Here is a 19,823-nt window from a genome sequence, read left to right as displayed (position 1 = left end):
CAGGAGGCAGGGTTTGTCTTAATGCGGGTGGGAAAGTAAATTCAGTGTCTGGTGTGGATTCTCAAGACCAGGCGGTTTTAAAACAAGTGTTGATAGTGAGAAATCACGAGCAAAAAAAAATCTCTTTCAGCTCTATCAGAAATCAGTGCAGTATACTGAGCACATCGAGGTGTAGAGGATATCAGTGTGTGAGCTGCTTTCAGTGACTGTGGTTACTGTCTTTCATTGCATCAGCAACAACGTGCTGGAGAGATAAGTGCAGGATTCTGAGCTGAACTTAAAAGCTTCACTTCTGCAAGAGCTCCTGGTTTAATATATTTGCTCCACACACTCGGGTTTGGAAACACACAAGCCAGGAATCTGCAGGATGGATGAAGGAGGTATGCATGAACCTGCTGCCATGATGTGTGTTATGATGTATGTGTATATAATGTATGTATGATCTGATAACCTCATGCTATTTTCCTGCTCTGATCAAGTGCTTTAAGTGCATGTTGTGACAAAAAAAAAGTGTCTAGAGCTCAAAAAGTAGCCAAGCATGAATCCACCTGAAAGACCATGTGCTGTTGTTAAAACAGTCCTGTGTTTGGCTTCAGAGTTGGTCGAGTATTTCAGGAAGCAGATGAGCCAAGATCCAGATGTGGCCTCTGCAGTGGCAGCGATCCGCTCTCTCCTGGAGTTCCTGAAGAGGGATCAGAGTAAGACCACCGTTCAGCACCTTGTCCTTCACACACCTTGTCCTCTTCGGAATTGAAGTAAAAAAAACTAGGGTCTTGTCATGCGATTGACTGTGACGAAAAAACCTGCCTGTAGTTCAGCGACTCTAGTTATATATATGTATATATAAACACGAACCAGTACAACTTTTATAGCAGTTACTCTTTTACAGCTTATCCAATCACATGCATTTATGTAAATTATTTAGCTGAAGGCAGCTCATTGAACCAGAGACTAGCTACAGGTCTATAGATACAGACAAAGGAAAGGGTTTTCTTCATTTCTTTGTAATCTCCATGTTTATCACATGTTGCTTTTGAGAGATGAAAATGTCCACCTGGTCAAGATTATTGCACATTTCTGAGTTGCCTTCTCACGTGACGGACACTCATTTGGAAATGGTCTAGAACTGATAGACAGATAGATAGATAGATAGATAGATGTACTAGATTGCAAAAACAACCCAGTCACCTGAGCTCAGGCTCAAACCCATGACCTTAGGGCTGTGAAGCTGTAAGTCTACCACTCTACCAGCTAGTTTTTGTTAAGGAACTCCCTGATGAAAATAAAAATGGATGTGACATATGAGGGAAAAAAAAGAAATTTTAGATCTCGAAGAAATAATTTTATTCCTTTTATCATAAGATCACAAGAAAAAAAAGAAGTAAGGCATGGCATTTCTGGAAAAAAAAAAATTGATGATGAAAACAGATTGGACAGAGAAGATCGCGTTTATTCTCCCGTGTCAAATTCAGAAGTCTTGTCTCGTTGAGTCCTTGATGATGGTCAAAATTGTAACGTAAAGAACCAAAACAAAACATAAGCACTTCAGATTGTCTTATTTATAGCCTAATCACTAATGATTAAGATGGATGGATAGATGTACTTTATTAATCATTTGATTTAATTGGACTTTCAGAATCTTTAGCTGAATACCTCTGATAATACCCATCTTATAACGCCTGTAAGATGCTAACTAGTGTCCATTAGCTATCATTTTTTTGTTTGTCACATTATGATTTGGTGGGTTTTTTTTTCTCTTTAAATTGACCTTCTGTAGGTGAGACCATCGTGGGCCTGAGAGAGAATTTGACCAAAGCCATCGGCAGGCTGGAGGAGGCCGATTCCTCTGTGGCTGTGTCCTCAGGAGGAGAACTCTTCCTTCGCTTCATCAGCCTCACCTCGCTGGAGCATGAAGTGAGTCCGATGTGTGGACAAACACAGTTTAACACACAAAATAAGCTCAAAGATTTCCCAGTTCTCCTGCAGACGTAAATGTCTTCACAAAAGCCCTTGAGCTGTTTGTTGACTTGCACTATAACATGAACGTCGATGTGTTATATTGTCGTTATTGTTATTGTTATTGTTATTGACCTGTCACTCAAATCGCTCTAAAGAAAATATTTGCAAATATATGACACCGCTGTTGAATTCTCAATTCTGATTGGTTGATTGATTTTCTATAACAGCAGCTCTGACGGTACACGAACGTGCTCGTGTTAATACGTTATTGTTTCTCTAATAGCAACTTACACGGGGGCTTGTAAAGTGGACACTGCACATAAACGTGTTAAATACGTGTCATTTTCTGTGAGGAGATGTTTATTTAGCAGGTTTGGAAGGAGTCTCCAGTGTGTGCACTTTGTAAAGCTGTTACTTTATGTTTCTCAGATGCAGGAAAAGCTTCAGAACAGATAAATTTGCAGTTTCATATTAACATAACAAGCTTTTTTTTAATTATTATTATTATCTTTGAGAGAAACAGAGAGAAGAAAGTGTCTGTTGAGGAAACAACAGTTTGTAGCTGCTATAACATGCACATGGATGTTCCACAGCATTAAACATTACTATAACTAATGGATAAAAAATATGACTGGTCATTTTAATAGATTAAAAATATAATTGTTGGCAGATTGCTGTGGTAGAAGTTGAATAAAACACTCTGGGATGTAGTGTTAGTGAAAAATAATACATTTTGGGATGGTAACAGTAACTCCGCTTCTTTATAGGATCTCTCCAAGTGCAAGAATGTGATGGTGGACAGAGGAGAACTATTTCTGAAGAAGACGTCCTTGTCCCGAGGCAAAGTGGCCAAACTCTGCCACACATTTATTAAAGACGGGGCTGTAAGCATCTTACAAAGCACTGTGTTTAACGTCCTTAAATAATTTATGATTTATAATATGTATTATCTGGATGTAAAATTAAGCAATTTACAATTGTGCTTTTATTCTGCAGAAAATCCTCACACACTCCTCATCGAGGGTTGTGCTGAAAGTTCTGGAAAGTGCAGCGGCTGACAAGAAACGTTTTACCGTCTATGTGACAGAATCCCAGCCCGATTCTTCTGGGTACGTCCCTCAGACACTTTATTAAATATCAGTTCTGACAACAGCAGGACATTATTTAGAAATAGCTACAAGCATTTACAAATTTAGCTAATGTTAAAATAATCGCATAATGAAATGAAGCAGAAAGTTGGCTGGGTTTATTTGAATCGTTTATGGTTAAGCTGTGTGTGTGTGTGTGTGTGTGTGTGTGTGAGTGATTCCATTTTACACAAACAGATTGTGAATATCAAAATCAGTTTAAACATCTGTTAAAACGGTATAATTTTTAATGCAAACACAGCCATGTGCTGATATACAGCCACTTACAGAACTGTGCAAAAGTCTTAGGCACCCTATTTTTTTTTTTAATACAAACTTCATTTAGATTTTTCTACATTATTGATTCAGTACAAAACCACTTTAGATTCCAAACATTAGTTTTCCGGCACAAAATGAAATGTTACCGAAATGTTAGAAAGCAGCAGCTTCCATAAGAGACACTTTTCAGATAAAAACATAATGAAGGCTGCTGGGTTTCGCTGCAGAAATAAGAAGCGAGTCGACAGTCAAAGTCTCCAGAAGAACTGTGGCTGCTTCTGCAAGATGCTCAGTAACACTTACAGCTCATTTCCTTATAAAACTGCACACACTGCACCTGAGACTACTGGTTTTTTTTTTTATAAAGTGAAGGATCATCACACTAAATATTGACTTTGTTTCATTTATTACTGTTTACTGCTCTTTATAGTATTTTTTTTAAAGTAGAAACATATAATTTCATTATTTTTAAAGGCATCTTTGCTCTACAGCATTTCTCTGCATGTGCCTAAGACTTTGCACTGCACTGAATATCCCAACACAATGTTTTTGGACATCATCTACAAATGATAACGGTTGTTGCAGAAGGCAGTGTGAGCGTGCAATAACACGTCTGGATGTGCTGTTGAAAAAAAAAAATTGAAAGTAATCAATTTTGGGTTTTGTGGTAACCTCATCACAAGACTCTGTCGTGTTTTATTTCTTACATATGACCTGCCTTTGCAGAAGTATTAATATATATTTTTTTATTTTATTTTTTTTTTTTACAGTCAACGCATGGCTGAAAAGCTGCGAAGACTCAATATCCCAGTCACAGTAGTGCTCGATGCTGCAGTCGGGTAAGACAATTTTTTAATTTCATATTTTAATCTTGTATAATTGCTGTCCCTTTGTTTTCTAACATAATGCATTACTATTTTAGAGTCCTTGCACTGACTCCCTGTCTGGTTTTGTGTAGATTTTAAAATACTTATGCTTACATACAAGACTTTGCATGGTTTGGCTCCTCAGTATTTGGCTGAGCTTTTAACCCATTACACCCCAAAAACGTGATCTCCGCTTTTCCAATTCTGGTCTTTTAACTGTCCCTCAGACTCGTTTGCGTACTATGGGTGATCGAGCCTTTTCATATTACGCTCCAAAACTGTGGAACTCATTACCATCTGATCTTAGAGAAGCCCAGTCTTTTAGTTTATTTAAATCTTCCCTTAAAACTTATTTCTTTAGGATTGCTTTTACTTGATTACTTTGTTTTTGTTTTTTTCTGGTTATTTCATTATTATTATTATTACTATTATTGTTATTAATAATTGAATTGTATTTTATTTATAACTGTTTTTTGATACATGTCTATATACTCTTATGTAAAGCGCCTTGAGAGGGAATATATAGGCGCTATAATAAAAAAAAGTTTATTATTATTATTGGCAATAGAAATTAGTTTTTGGTTTTTTTTCATATCCCAAAGCCTCTTCTGTCAAGACATGACAGGAAGTACAGAGTTGGCCTCTTGGCCTGCACCATGCTCTTGAGAGAATCTCACCTCAGTCTGCTGCGGATGTGTCCCAAACCCTGTTCGCTTTATAAGCCATGTGTTATAATCGAACTCTGATTAGACATTTCCCATTGCGATGTAGGATTTCTCTGGTTTTAAACTGCAAAAGGGGCTCAGTTTTGAAAGCAAATGTTGCACTTGTTAAATGTGATACTACGTTATTGTAAATGGTTTCAGATACATCATGGAGAAGGTAGACCTGGTCATTGTCGGTGCTGAGGGGGTGGTTGAAAGCGGAGGCATTATAAATAAGGTCAGTTTCATGTGTGTAAACTCACATACATGCTCCACTTCTGTTGATTACAAGGTATTGGATATGTAACTGTTTAATCCGATAGATCGGCACCTACCAGATGGCGGTGTGCTCCAAAGCGCACAACAAGCCGTTTTACGTGGTGGCGGAGAGTTTCAAGTTTGTGCGTCTTTACCCGCTCAATCAGCAAGATGTGCCTGATAGGTTTAAGGTGAGCTCCTTAAAATTCTCGTTTATTGATTCTTGTTCATATTTGTCCATTTCATTAATATTAATATGAATGACTGGAAATATACACTCACCAACCACTTTATTAGGAACACCTGTGCACTTGCTCCTTCATACAGTTATCCCTTCAGGGATTCATGTGAAAGCAGCACAATGCATAAAATCAGGTCAAAAGCATCAGGTAATGTTCACATTAAACATCAGAATGGGGAAAAAAAAAAACATGATCTCCGTGACTTTGACTGTGGCGTGAATGTGCCAGACAGGCTGGTTTGAGCATTTCAGAAAAAGCTGATGTCCTGGGATTTACTGTGGCGGAAATACCTTGTTGATGAGAGAGATCAGAGGGGAATGGCCAGACTAGTTTGAGCTGACAGGAAGTCTATAGTAACTCAGATAATCACTCTTTATAACTATGGTGAGCAGAAAAGCATCTCAGAATGCAACACATATCAAACCATGAAGTGGATGGGCTACAAGAGCAGAAGACCACATCAGGTTCCACTGCTGGGAGCGAAGAACGGGAATCTGAGGCTACTCTAGGTTGGATAGTTAAAGATTGGAAAAATGTCACATGGTCTTCATCTACAAATCACAGTGACATACAGGGCAAATCCACGCAAAAGTACAAGAAGCTACAAGTACACTATATGGCCAAAAGTTTGTGGACACATGACCATCACCTATATGTGGTTCATGGAAGTTGGTAAGTTGGAAGTTGGAAGCACATAAATGTCTGGAATGTCTTTGTATGCTATAGCATTACAGTTTCCCTTCACTGGAACTAAGGGGCTCAAACCTGTTCCAGCATGACAATGCCCCTGTGCACAAAGTGAGCTCCATGAAGACATTGTGTGTGAAGGTTGGAGTGGAAGAACTCGAGTGTCCTGCACAGAGCCCTGACCTCAACCCCACTGAACACCTCTGGAATGAACTGGAACACTGACTGCACCCCAGACCTCCTCACCCAACATCAGCGCCTGATCTCACTAATGCTCTTGTAGCTGAATGAGCACAAAGCCTTCTCAGAAGAGTGGAGGTTATTGTAACAGCAAAGGTGGACTAAATCTGGAATGGGATGTTCAACAAGAACGTATGGGTATGATGGTCAGGTGTTCATACTTTTGGACATGTACTATGTCACTGTATGTGAGCGACACATGGAGGCGTCCACGGAAATTGGTCATAATTAGGCAAAAGCATCAGTAAACACAGCTCCAGTCTCTATTATGTGTAAAATTAAGGACCTTCTAAGAACTGCTGCGGTAATCATAAAGACTGTCCTGTGCTCATACTCACACTGAGATATACATAGATACTGATATAATTGTATATGGTCCTATAAAGGGTTAACAAAAATCTGTTTCTTTCTCAGTATAAAGCAGATACGCTGAAAACCGCAGAGGATTTTAACCAGGAGCATCCGATAATTGACTACACACCTCCATCGCTCATCACTCTACTCTTTACTGACCTGGGTGTGTTGACGCCCTCGGCGGTCAGCGACGAGCTCATCAAGCTCTATTTGTAATGCTCTCACCCTAAGGGCCATTACAGAGACACACAATCAAATCAAGATCCTCCTTGACCTTGATGCAAATCCACAATGTCCTTGATTTAAATAATCAGGTCAATCTGCCACTCATGTACTAGATGTACAGGTGAAAACTTTTTTTTTTTTTTTACTGTGTACAGGAAACATGAAATATGGCATATATCCTGGACAATTGCATCCTCAGTTCTTGCATCTTTCCTACTTAAAAAAAAATAAAAAGCTGGGAAAATATTTTGATGGACAGGTAGGAAAATAGTCCTTCTTGTTAGATGTTTTTTTTTTTTTGGTTTCACTGCTACATAAGTGTTTATTTGCTTCCTCAGTCCCATTATTAGTCTCTACATTAGTCCCAGGTCCTTTCTAGTAATCAAGGTAACCAATGGTGACTAGGAAATTGTGAAATTGTGGTTTGAATTAAAAGTTTGCAATGTACGTACCATAAAAATGTAATCAAAGCTCGACCTAGACTATTTTATACAGCACTTAGATGTATTCATTCACAGAAAATTTTATCTGAATTGACTTACAAGTGAGGCAGAATCCAAGCATAAAGCTGAGCAGTTGTGGTTTAAATCCTTTTCTTAAAAGTCAAACAGTGGGTCTCTGGGAGTTGCAGGATTTGAAGATCCCTCAAGACCCAGGAACCCAATAAAAGTTACCGGATTTTACTTTCATGCAGGAGGTCAGATATGAAGCTCGCAGGATAAAGAAACACCATGTTCGTTAACGCAGGAGTGTAATAGGTATGGCGGTTATGCCTACCACGCTCAATTCATTCATCTAATGAGGTTCTCCTGAGGTTCATTTACTAATTTGTTTATATTTTGAGAAAGACCCAACTAAATTCATTAGAAAATATCAGGACAGGTAGAAAGAATAATAACAGTGGGAACAGACAAGTCACACCTTTAATTTGAACTGACAACCACACAATCATTAGCTCAGAACACCAACCCTTACAGAGTTTCCTTTAATGAAAAGAAAATAGGAGTCTCCATGATTGATAACTGTGGAGAGCAGCCTTAAGTTGAGGCGTCTTATCTACGTAATAGGTCTGAATACCAAACCCTGAGGAACGTTTATTTTGTACACAGGAGTTGAAGTTTATTTCAAATGACAGACAAAGCAGTCTGTAAATGAGCTTCAGTCAAAACAACTGACACATCTGGAGAACTAAAAATTGAAGCTGACTTGATGTTTAAAACACATAATTTATCGATTTAAACCATTTTCAAAACATGCTTTACTTAGAAGGGAAGTACAAAAAAAAAAAAAAAAAAAAAAGACATTGTTGTATCTTGCTAACTCCACTGACGTGAGGTGGCAAAGGAACTCCTGATTTATACCCGGTTGGTGTAGAGGGCAGTATGAAGATTATAACATAACAAATATTAATAAAAGCCAACCCTGACCACCGACTCCACCACCACATGAAACAAATCAACACATACTGACTCCTGTTGCGTCTCTAATTTGCGAATTTGTGCAGTGCGTCACAGGGAAGAAGCATTTGTGAGAACGGCAAGAATCGGGGAACACAACTCTCATTTATCTATTTGCCTTAAAGCCCAACACATGAATAATGTTTCTGATTTAAAAAAAAAAAAAAAAAGAAAATCTTTTAAACATAGGTCAAATTTGTTATCTTTTGGGATATTCCTGATATCTTTAAAATGTATTTTAAAAAGGTGCACTAATTGAATATTTTTTCCATGAATTTCTCCCCCCCCCCCAAATACTATGAGGGTGAGTCAAATGAAAAGTTTACTTTTTAAAAAAATTTGCATTGTGTATTGCAAATAGTTGTCACAAAATACATAATTTTTCTACACAATCTCCATTTCATTAAATGAAGTGTCCGGATTCCTCTAGGGGGGGAGAAGAGAAGAAAAAAAAAGACGTCGCACTTTCACCATTTTTCATTTGACTCGACCTCATACATGTAGCCAATCAGTCGGTGAAAGTTTGACCTCGTATCGAGTCCAACATTCTCAGAAAATCTTTCAATCATTGCACCTTTACGCAAATACAAAATATATTATTAAACAGGACCATGAATGGAACAGTAGAGTGCGTTCACAGCCTTCACAGGTCGAGCCATTTCTAGTCATTGACTAGGACGTGGTCATCTTCCCATTTTTTTTTTCCCAATGGTTTGTCTTTATTCTCCAAACAAGTCCAAAGAACGGCGAGACACTTTGGAATACAAAAACCGCTACAAATTGTGAATTAAACGACTCGCCGCACTTCAAAAAACCTCTTCAGGTAATAAATCTGTCCCAGGGTCATGGCCACCAGCACCAGTGCCTCGAAGAACGACCAGAGCACCACGCGACTGTTCGTGTTGTCATTGACTGCAGGGACAAAAGGACAAGGTGTTAAACCTGACGTGCACGTACTTATCACTGTGTGTCTAATGAAGGATTCAAACAAACCTTAGGCTCGCAACATCAACATGCGTTCCCTTATAAAACGTATTACAATGACGAGGTATTCTGAGGATCTTACTTGCTCGGTGTATCCTCTCACGGACCTCCATGTACTCCTGCTCGTGTTTGACCGCCGTCATGGCCACAGCCAGCTCGTTAATCATCTCCTCCAGTTTGTTTTGGTGCGCTGTAATGGAACATGGCCTGATGAGAACATGCTTAATGTGCCAGGAGCATGCATGACCAAGCAGAGAGCAGCGAGGAAATCACATTCACATGGATGGGGTTAAAATGTCTGTGCTTCTTTTCTTGTCATAGATACACACTGTACTGATTAGTGCAAGTCTGTCCTTTATTTTTTATTTATTTTTTTTGGAAAGCCACAATGTGTATGTCCAAAATCTTGAAAGGGGACAAAACACACTACTTGAGATATAAGTAATCCAAATTCCACTTCCACTCTTAAAACAAACTGTTTCCAATTAGCTGCACTGTGAGGCGACTGCACACGTAACCAGAAAACCAAACGCACACTACACAAACGTGGCATGTGTTACGGAAAGGGCTTAAATGTTTTGTTTGGCTAGAGCAATAGTTAATGGAAGACTAATGCATAGTACACAAAGCTTTCCATGCAGCCCAATTAAACCTACCATCCCAGGTGCCACCACCAACTGAGGGAGAGGAAGAAAGCAGGAAAGAGAGGAAGAAAGATGAAATGAAAAGAATGACAGGATGAAATTAAGCAAAAATGACGAGAGATGTAGCTGACTGCGACATTCAACACCGTACACAAGTCATGCACTAGGTTCACTATCTACGCACAAATAATCTTGTGGTAAAAGGATTCAGAAGCATTTTAACTGCACATAGTGACAAATATATAGTACATGTCTAACAAACAGAAACGTTCTACAGGGTTATTTATATATAGTAAAGAAAACGGTCGTCACTGCACAGACATACCCTCTGTCTCCATGCCGTCGCCCTTTGGCGCCTCGCCGATATCGATAGTGAACATGACGATCTTGGGGGTCATGGTGGACATCTTGTTGCTGAAGCAGAACTTGTAAGTGCCGTCCATGTGCGCAGCCACAGAGTACTTCCCGCTGGACTCTCGGTCTCCTTTATAGATCTGCTTCCCATCTGGACCTGTGATCTGTCGAACAAACAAGGTTAGTATCACACGGCCGTCATGGTGTAATACCAGATGGTTATCTCACCACTGACTTTTTCAAATGCAAAAAAAAAAAAAAAGAAGACGACAAAGTGTTTGCTCCATCATCCAGAGATCGCAAGTTTTAAATCCCAAGAGAGTCCAAGAGAGCAACAGTGGCCATGCCATCTCAGTGGGAGGGATGGCATATGCTCCTATCAGAGCGACACTAGTCAATCGTGGGCACGTGTGAGCTCATGTATGCGGAAGAGGGCTGACAGAGTGTTGGCTGGCTTCACACGTCTCAGAGGAAGCACGTGATAGCCTTCACCCTCAGGGATGGAAGCTGTTGTATGATGGGGGAGACCTAACTGGTGGGTGGGAATTGGCCAAGATTAAATTAGTAAGAAAACAGGCAAACAACCCCCCCCAATCAACTGCCCACAATTCACAACCATCCCTAAATGATACTACAGGTTATCATAGCATGAAAATCTCACACTGTAACACCTCTACTGTCCTATCAACTTAAAAAAAAAAAAAAAAAAAACTATAAAGATCCTGAACACATCCCAGACGTTCTTTGCACTGGAGGCGTGGCTTTTTCTGCTCTGTAAAAACATGACCACGTCCCCACTTTAACCAAACAGTGTGGAGTACTGGATTCTCATCACCTGCGAGTCATTACTGTAAGGAGCTGTTTTCAGCAAAACTAACAAACGTCTTGATTCTAGGTGAGTCAACATGCCACGTTGTGTTGTTGAAGGGTGTGTAAGATGCAAAACCAGGCTACAGTGACTCTGAGAGGGGTGAGAAGTAGTTACTGGTACTTTGGTAGCCTGAATTTTAATAAAAACACACATATATATTGAGAAGGATTTGTCTATATTTTGCCAGAAGAAACATAACCACTTTGGGCTATTTTTTAAACCTATGTTATCAGGATCGGAAGCTGACATTTACCTATATTTTGCTTTCTTCCAAGCTGACTTGTTTTCAAGACACTGAGCAGATTTATTCAGCAAAGAGGTTTGATAACTCTGAGGTGCATTCTCTGTGAAGAAACATGTGTGTCGTGGCCAATCTATTCTTTCATGAGAGGATATTTTCTGTACACATACTGCAAAACCTCGAGGACCCTTTGGCAAAATCTTGACAGTTCCCTTTTAGAAAGGTGCTAATTTAGTTGCGATGGATTTGTGTAGCTGTTGAAGCTGCACAAAAGTACAACTCGGCATAGCTGTTTCAGTCAGATACTCTATGCCTCCCTTATCCCATATCAAGCTCTTTTTATCACTATTCTACTAAACTTTAAAAATATGTAGATTAGGGTAAACATGCCCACAAGATAGTAAATCACAATTAATTTTTTCATGCTAATTCATGTGCTTAATTCTTGACAGGATGGATACAGACACACTGAAGCTATTGCCCCACTCCCTAATGATCTTAAAGTCCCCATGAAACAGCTTGAGAGCTGTGATTTGATTCCATATGTTGATTGATTTACTCAACAGCCAATAGCGTTCGAGATACACCACACTTCCACCGAATCAAAACTTGACAGTAGCTTGGTGAACTAGCTAAATATGGAGAACAGTGAAGAGTTTAATTAGAGCTCTTTCCCCCCGACTGTGGAGGATTTCTCAACGCCGCCTTCACCCAGTCCACTTTAGTTTTGGCGTTATGTTGTACATGACGATATTACTTCCTCTTACTGAAGGAGAAGCCCTGACGGTGTAGAAAGAATGAATCGCGTTCTCAGTCAGCCTGAGGTAGCGACGTTCCAGATATCTGAAAGCTGTTCAAGACGAACCATGTTTGCTGCTAATGCGCTGCTTCTCCAGAGCAAGACGCAGCTCCGAGGGCGGGACATACACGTTCTAGAAAGCATTTAATTGGATGAACACAAGACCGGTACAGGATGAGTCATCAAAAAAAAAAATATTAACTGACAAATTACGAAATTAACACCTCAGAAAAAGTTGGTTTTTTTTTTGGTTTTTTTTAAAAACGAAAGATAGATATACTATCGTCTTGGTCTGTAAAACTAACGGAATTAACGACCAGTCAAAAAAAAAGCTCTGAAACATGACATTTGAATTCACTTTAATTTTTCCAAAGCCAAGCTCTTCCTATTTAAATGGTTTTACATTAAATTGTACAAACTCAAAGCAAAACAGAGAGAATTTTACACATTTCTCTCCACATCCTGTTTACTGAGTGACTTTCTTCAGCATTTGACGCTCCAGAAACTAGCAAGAGTATCATATTCAGGAAGTGTTACTTATTTTAACTCCTTAATTCAGTTATAACTCACTTTTCAGTCTTTTGGCTCCTCTACATTATTACTTCTGCTCAGTAGAAACTGTTTTTATGTGACTTTAACACCTCAGTAAGACAGAACAGCTGTTAGACTCTCACACAGGAGCTGGTGACTCTGTCTTATCTATAACACACACAGGAAATGAAGTTCATGCTAACTAAGCTCATATGAATGAGTTAATTCTTGTGTTTAGGTTCTGAAGGTGAGCTATAGACAGCTAGCTCCCAAACACTGACATGTTGTTGACGTTGGATTTAATGATAAATAAGTGATTGTTTGAGAAATTAGCTCTAAACTTGGGCGTTAAATGTTGTGGAAATGTGTTTGAGTACATTCTGGGTGAATCTTTAACTCGTTTGTGTCAGCAGGGCATAAATATGAGCAAGCTAACAGGCTAATAATATAGGGTTAGTATTAAAGTGTGGGCTGCATCCAAACCCGCACTCTGTTATACTCAGTAGTGCGGATGAAGAGTGCGGATAAAGAGTGCGGATAAAGAGTGCGCCTAAAGAGTGCTCCTAAAGAGTGCGGATAAAGAGTGCGGATGAAGAGTGCGCATAAAGAGTGCTCCTAAAGAGTGCGGATAAAGAGTGCGGATGAAGAGTGCTCCTAAAGAGTGCGCCTAAAGAGTGCGGATAAAGAGTGCGCCTTTGGACGAAGCCTTTACCAGTGCAAGTTAATGTTACCTCGATATGCTAGTAAACGCTGCTACAGCGCTTTGTTTTCCCCGCTAATGCAGTGTTGTTTTTGTTTGTCTGTTTGTTTTATTTGAAATGTTACCTCCACGTCGATGTCCAGGAAGCCGCCCTCAGCCACCTCGAACATGAGGCCCATCTTAGTGCCCGAGTTCACGCGCTCGTAAAAGCACTCCTCCGCGTGCGCATCAACGCTGACGAAGTAACCGGACGCGGTGGCGCACAGCGCTGCCAGGACAACCGCGACTTCCGACAAGGTCAACATACCGACAACTCAGACTTCAACACAACATACACATGAAAACGATTTTTTTTTTTAAATAATAATAATAAAAAAGTCCGGCTCCGCTCCACTCGAGGAAGTGTAACCCTCGGCGAGCCGCGGACATGCGGGGGAGGAGTCACTCTCATCCCCGAGCTGCCGTGAACGCTTCTGATTGGACAGAACCGACAGCGTCCTTACTGCCACGTAAAGCTAAACTACGGAACACGCAGAGGGACAAAATTCATACAGATTAACGCAACGCATGTCTCTTTTTTTTTTAAGAGGAATAGAATTTGACTGCAAAAACACAAGAGTCGGACCTGATACTCCAACCTGAGCAGAGTCAAAGACCAGGGACTAGAGACAGCTGTTTGTTGTTTGTTGTAGGACACAGTTTCCCTGCTCTATCTCAGGAAGAGTCGTTAATTAGCTTATTAGTTGGATAAGGTGTGATGGGAGGAGGAAAGACACTAAAACTCTGCAGGACAAGGGATGGGAACCTCTGGGTTAGGGTACGGCAGGGGTGTCCAGTGTTATCCATAAAAGGACTAGTGTGGGTGCAGGTTTTCCTTCCAATCAAGCAGGAGACACACCTTATTCCACCTGTTGATCCTGGCTTTCAGTAGACTCAGGTGCTTCTGCTTGGATGGAATGAAAACCTGCATCCACACTAGTCCTTTGTGGATAAAATTGGACACCCCTGGGGTTAGGGGTTAGGCGTTAGGCTTATTCTTAGGTGGAGTTGGACTTTTGATTCCATGCCAGATTTAAAAAAAAGAAAGAAAAAAAGGAATCACACTTGGGTGGGTGTGGTGTGTGTGAAATGCAATATACACACATCATGCTTTTCATCTGTAACACGAAGACAACGTGCTACACTGAAAAGCAAAACCTTCATTCCATTGCTCTTATGTCACGTGAGCCATTTAATTAAGAACAAGCAGCAAGGGATTGCTTTTTCAGAATTAAACACAAACTTCGCATCACAAGATTCAAGATTCAGTTCAAGAGTTTATTGTCATATGTACAGGAAACAGTCTGTTACACCATACAATGAAATTCTTACTCTGTGAATGTAATTCTCTGTTGCACTGCAATTCACTTTCACGAGTGCCTTGAAGTTGTGCCACACTGAAATCGGTCACTTTTTAGTCCCAGGCCACAGTTGTACATATTTGTATTCAGAGAAGGGTCTGAAAGCTCTGAGAGGGAACACACTTTATAGTTTCTTAATGAATCATTGTTCATTCATTCTTTCTGTGTATTGCACTTCATGCCTTTATGATAATAGTCATTTTAATAAAGTTTATATATATTTATGTATTTTTCATCATTAATATGTTTTTACTAAATACTGATTTTATTTGCTGAATGTTTACATATTAAATTAGTTTAAAAAACACACAAAACAACATACATGCATTTATTAGATTTTTTTTTATCAGTGTCTAATAGCCTTTTTGATGTCTAGGTTATTTGCATAATTTGAGTAAAACACTTTGATTTGCATTTTTTTATGTGAGATGTGCTAGGTGAAGAAACCCCATACAGACAGTATCCTGAGATCAGGATCAAACCAGGGACCCTGTGCCACCATTTCTTCTTATTCTTACTGTTATTATTTATTATTATGACCCAGTTGGCACAATAAACCTGTATTTTAACAGAAAATCTAAGAATAAAAACTCCAATTTCAAACTTAGCTGTGAGTTCTACTGTCTATTTTTTACAATTTAACTTCACCAAGCATTTAAGTGATCTCTGATCATGGTCAGTCAGGATCTTTTTCCAACCAAATTTTTTCCATGAAGTTGGTGGTTCACCACTATCCTTCCAGGTGTTAATAATGCATCGGACAGTGCTTAACCCAATTCCAGTTGTTTCAGCAATCTCCTTAGTTGTTTTCTTTGCTTGATGCAGGCCACTAATTTGACCCTTCTGAAGCACAGTAACATCTTTTCCATGAGCATGGGATACGTCTTCTAACGAGGTTGTTAAAGAAATGAGAAGCTACTAACTGCATCAGTTAGGGTTAAAAGAATTATTATCAGCTGAAACACATTAATCACTATAGTAATTATCCAATCAACAGCTCTTAAGTATTTGCTGATACAAATCCAAATGGTGACTTTTTTTTGGCCTGGGCAGTGTATTTCATAGTTATATATTTCCCTTTCCCCAAATGAGTTTTTTTTATTTCATTATTTAGCAGATGGTGTCTTCACATATTTAGCAACATCCATGTACGTAATCCATCCAGAAAGGATAAAAGCCCGAAGTACACCATGCACATGCATTTAAAATCAAAAATATGTTCTGATAATTATATTTTTTCTATCAACATTCCCTCTGTAAAGAGCTGTTTACAGAACACCAAGTAAAGTGCTGCTGAAGCGCTGTTGATATGATTGGCCTTAAATCTTGGTTGCTCTTGAATAATTGACAGCCACTGCTTTTAAGCAGCTAAAAACTGTTATGGACATCGATCCATCCATTAGGCTGTTCTACAGCTTAGTAGGATGTTTCTTACAGCAATATTTTGACCCCTAAAATCACATAAGGCCAATTAGAAAGTGAACTTGATCAAAATATCACAAAGGAACACGAACTGTGGGGTGCCAAGGAGGAGGGTTCAAAAAGCACATGGTCAAGTGTCCACATACTTTTGGCCATATAGTGTATTAACAGTGGTTCCTCACCATGGTAAATATGGTTATATACTACCATTCATTACTGCCTTTCTGTTATTAAGAGTAAATGTATTTCTGAGTGGACATTTTTTATTGCTTAAGCAGTATGATTCTATGATTGCAGCAACCTGGACCTGTGATTTGCCATGCAGAATTATGTTTTAGTTGCTAGGACACACTGAACATATCATATATTAAATGATTTAACATTTGCTTATGTGCACTACTGTGAAGCATATTTAACCCTCCTTTAAACCTCTGTGTTGACATGATACAAGAGACAACAATGGGAAAAGCGCTTAGCCAGATGGCAGACATCTCACACAAAGGTTTATAGTCAATCGCTAAAATGATCAAAACTAATTATATATCTAGCTTTCTGCCTGTTTCCAAGAAGGCCACCATTCCAACCTCAGATATGAGCCATATCTTATTGCCTGTCTCACTCCATTCCAAAATGCACTCTTCAGAAAAGGGACCCACATGGTGTGTCAGACACAGCGGTAAATAATAACACTAGTCGTGTACTGTATGTATACTATACAGCCAAAAGTATGTGGACACCTGCCCATCCACACCACCAGCACAGGTTCCAGATGACACGGACATCTGGCATTATCCAGTGTACACAGAACCATAGTTACATATGTAGCTAGCATTCTATTTAATTCTTCCTAACCCCTATTAGGATAACATACCCAACCCAAGCCATGGAGATGACCATCGCACTCAACCCACTGGAAGGGGTTGACCTTGACTTTGGAGAAAGTGCACAGGGATGCCCAAGTAGCAGCAGAGTAATGGCACACCTTGAAGTAATGCACATAAGGATGACATGGGGCCAGGTGTGTCACAGTAGGGGCCAGGCATCCTGGACACCTGTAGGCCATGCTAACATCCTTCACCCACTGAGCCAGTCTCTGTTTATACCTGGGCACACCTTTCCTCCGTGACAGCAGAACAGTTGATCTGATGATAGATAGTGACGAGGATAGTCTGATAGTCTGATCTGATGAGGATAGTCACCATCGGGTGCAGACAGTACCATAGGGCGCACATTGGACATAACAAGGAATGCTTAGCAGGTTCAACTTCGTGGAACACTGCGAGGTCAATCAATGCAGTTTTCCCACTCTTTTATCTGAGGTGATGGCTAGCAAAAGTCTTTACAATGACCAATGTCAATTCAGCATCCTACTTGGGCTCATAAGGCAAGGTCTTAAAGACCTCCAGCACAAGGCGGAGAAACGTTGTGATAAGATTATGTTCACTGTGATGATGTTCAGCATCGGCCACCACATACATCGTAGTATGTCTTGAGGTCCCTGCACAAAGTTTCATACTCTAGGAACTGGGCAATTCACTAGATCCAGTCATTGGACTGCACACCATTTGTGGGATGGGATGATACAAAGCCTGTGTACCAGGAGCTCTTGCATCCAGGAGTGTTTCTTAGACTGCAAGGTCACAGTAGACAGTGAGACCAGTCGTGGGCCAATGAGTTCCGGCTGTCTGTCAGAGGTCCATCTGTGCATTGTCAAACCTTTCTCAGATCTGTGACACCTCTTCGTGCCTTGACAGTGCATCTGCTGCATCATTGTCCTGTCCCTGTAGGTGAATTGCTCTCAGTGGGGTTAACCATGGGTGAGCCCATCTGAAAAGCTTTCATGAGGGGCAGAGAGCACCATCCAACCTCATGACACCCTGATGACTGATGAACCTGAGCATCACTACGTTCTCAGTTCCAGTTCACTGATGTGTTCAGATCTCACACCAGGGCTCCACACGCTCCCTGTGCCTCCGTGGCACCACACTGCACCCCCCCAGCCAGTGAGGGAGCCATCTGTGGTGACTGCTCTCAAGCAGACCCCTTTATTGAGAGAACTTCTGAAAATCTTCTGAACTACTGCATCCTCAGCAGGAGCTGGTCCCAAAACCAGTTCCCTTCCTAGCTTTCTCGGTTAATTCATCTGCACACAGATGAATTGGCTGGTTTGTTTTAGTGTTAGGGAGTCCACTAAACTGTCCAATCTGGCAACACGAGCATACACAGTTAGATCCTGGATAAATGAGTTAAGTTGGAGACGAGCTTAGATTTTTGAGTTAGTGAACTCATATGAAGGGGGACTCAAACACATGTCAATATCATCATGCTGCATCTATTTACATGGAATTTATGAGTCACTGGTCAGTCCAAAGTAATCTTACAATGCATCTGCTAAATGGATGTTTATTCCCTGGAGCTCCAAGTGCACATTTTGTGCCAGTAGCTAAGAGCTGAGTACACAGTGAGCAAGGTGTCAGTACAGAAACTGGAAAACATCATCCATAAGTGCCAAGCAGCCTAGCAGCTCGGATTAAGACATTATCCTTCACTTTACAGCACAGTATAACACATTTTCAAACAAATGCTGTTATACCCAGGGTGCTATCTCACAAGTGCACCCACAATGCAATTGCCTAAGGTGCCTCTCCCTCTCAACACATTTCCCATTTGTAAATGAATGTTAAGTGCAGTGTGTTCAAAATGCACAAAAGCAGACTAAACCTCAGGTGGTACAGGCCATATCCCAGGTGGTACAGTCCATTGCATTTGTCTGTTCATTGCTGGATGGACTCAGGCTCTGACATTAATATTTCTTCTTGCAGTGTAAGACAGTGAATACTGAACAACAAATGTGTAAACTATCAGATGTTACATTTAATCTCAGTGCTTGCAGTGAAGTATATTACATATTGTACTATATTATATAATATTATAAGAGATTGTATTCTACATTTTTTTTTATTTTTGCCACTTTATTGAAGTAAATTTCAGTAATTTGTGTGACTAACATGTCAACACAACTGAAATACACAATTTTATATATATATATATATATATATATATATATATATATATATATATATATATAGGCCCACTGTTATAACACTGGAAATGCCATGATCCGACAGTGAAATACATCTGGCTTGGTTATCGAACTGCAGAGTTTCAGCTGATAAAACCAACAATCAGAACCATCGTCCCATCTCCATTTATAGCCTAATATAAGATACTGATAAGGCAGCTGGATATTTTATTTCAACAATTCACACAAAAAAATCCACTGGCTTGCAAAATATAGCTATATGAATTCATATTTACTTAAAAAGCTGCACACAATGGCCACTCATGGCCAAACTGAAACTGGTTAGAAAAGTAATCACATGGCATTAGTTGTTGATAGAATTGTCCGTGGCGTCTCATTTGGCAACAATGAAGTAGGTGGTCCATCCAGCCAGGATCAAGGCACCAAATAACACGGT

At 39.9% G+C, this 19,823-nt stretch overlaps 2 protein-coding genes across 3 annotated transcripts; one reads left to right on the top strand and one right to left on the bottom strand.

Annotated features, from left to right (window-relative positions):
• Positions 1 to 4: 4 nt before the first annotated feature.
• eif2b1 (eukaryotic translation initiation factor 2B, subunit 1 alpha) lies at positions 5 to 7,187 on the top strand. Its single transcript, XM_026939606.3, has 9 exons — positions 5 to 380; positions 597 to 698; positions 1,778 to 1,914; positions 2,727 to 2,843; positions 2,956 to 3,068; positions 4,136 to 4,204; positions 5,098 to 5,173; positions 5,259 to 5,384; positions 6,777 to 7,187. The coding sequence occupies exons 1-9, from the start codon at positions 368 to 370 to the stop codon at positions 6,930 to 6,932; spliced, it is 909 nt and encodes a 302-aa protein (XP_026795407.1). The 5' UTR covers positions 5 to 367; the 3' UTR covers positions 6,933 to 7,187.
• A 659-nt stretch (positions 7,188 to 7,846) lies between these two features.
• LOC113542631 (transmembrane emp24 domain-containing protein 2) lies at positions 7,847 to 13,980 on the bottom strand. Of its 2 annotated transcripts, XM_026940278.3 has the most exons (5): positions 13,648 to 13,980; positions 10,352 to 10,544; positions 10,039 to 10,059; positions 9,465 to 9,572; positions 7,847 to 9,310 (listed from the first exon to the last, which is right to left on the bottom strand). In XM_026940278.3, the coding sequence occupies exons 1-5, from the start codon at positions 13,825 to 13,827 to the stop codon at positions 9,186 to 9,188; spliced, it is 627 nt and encodes a 208-aa protein (XP_026796079.1). In that variant the 5' UTR covers positions 13,828 to 13,980; the 3' UTR covers positions 7,847 to 9,185. The 2 variants fall into 2 exon arrangements, with proteins under 2 accessions (XP_026796079.1, XP_026796080.1); XM_026940279.3 differs by lacking the exon at positions 10,039 to 10,059 and having other exon boundaries at positions 13,648 to 13,978.
• Positions 13,981 to 19,823: the final 5,843 nt, after the last annotated feature.

The sequence above is a fragment of the Pangasianodon hypophthalmus genome, chromosome 24 (assembly GCF_027358585.1).
Source record: "Pangasianodon hypophthalmus isolate fPanHyp1 chromosome 24, fPanHyp1.pri, whole genome shotgun sequence".
NCBI classification, from domain to species: domain Eukaryota; kingdom Metazoa; phylum Chordata; class Actinopteri; order Siluriformes; family Pangasiidae; genus Pangasianodon; species Pangasianodon hypophthalmus.
The sequence above is the reverse complement of the archived record's forward strand: the minus strand, read 5'-3'. Positions and strand labels throughout refer to the sequence as shown.

What these genes read in the sequence shown, in the direction of transcription:
- eif2b1 (XM_026939606.3), top strand. An exon ending in GTGCTCGATGCTGCAGTCGG is followed by an intron (nt 4,205 to 5,097) that starts GTAAGACAATTT and finishes AAATGGTTTCAG; the next exon opens with ATACATCATGGAGAAGGTAG. An exon ending in ATGTGCCTGATAGGTTTAAG is followed by an intron (nt 5,385 to 6,776) that starts GTGAGCTCCTTA and finishes TTTCTTTCTCAG; the next exon opens with TATAAAGCAGATACGCTGAA.
- LOC113542631 (XM_026940278.3), bottom strand. Translation starts at nt 13,827, where the DNA reads ATGTTGACCTTGTCGGAAGTCGCGGTTGTCCTGGCAGCGCTGTGCGCC. An exon ending in CGACGGCATGGAGACAGAGG is followed by an intron (nt 10,060 to 10,351) that starts GTATGTCTGTGC and finishes CCTCTCCCTCAG; the next exon opens with TTGGTGGTGGCACCTGGGAT. An exon ending in TGAGAGGATACACCGAGCAA is followed by an intron (nt 9,311 to 9,464) that starts GTAAGATCCTCA and finishes TTGTCCCTGCAG; the next exon opens with TCAATGACAACACGAACAGT.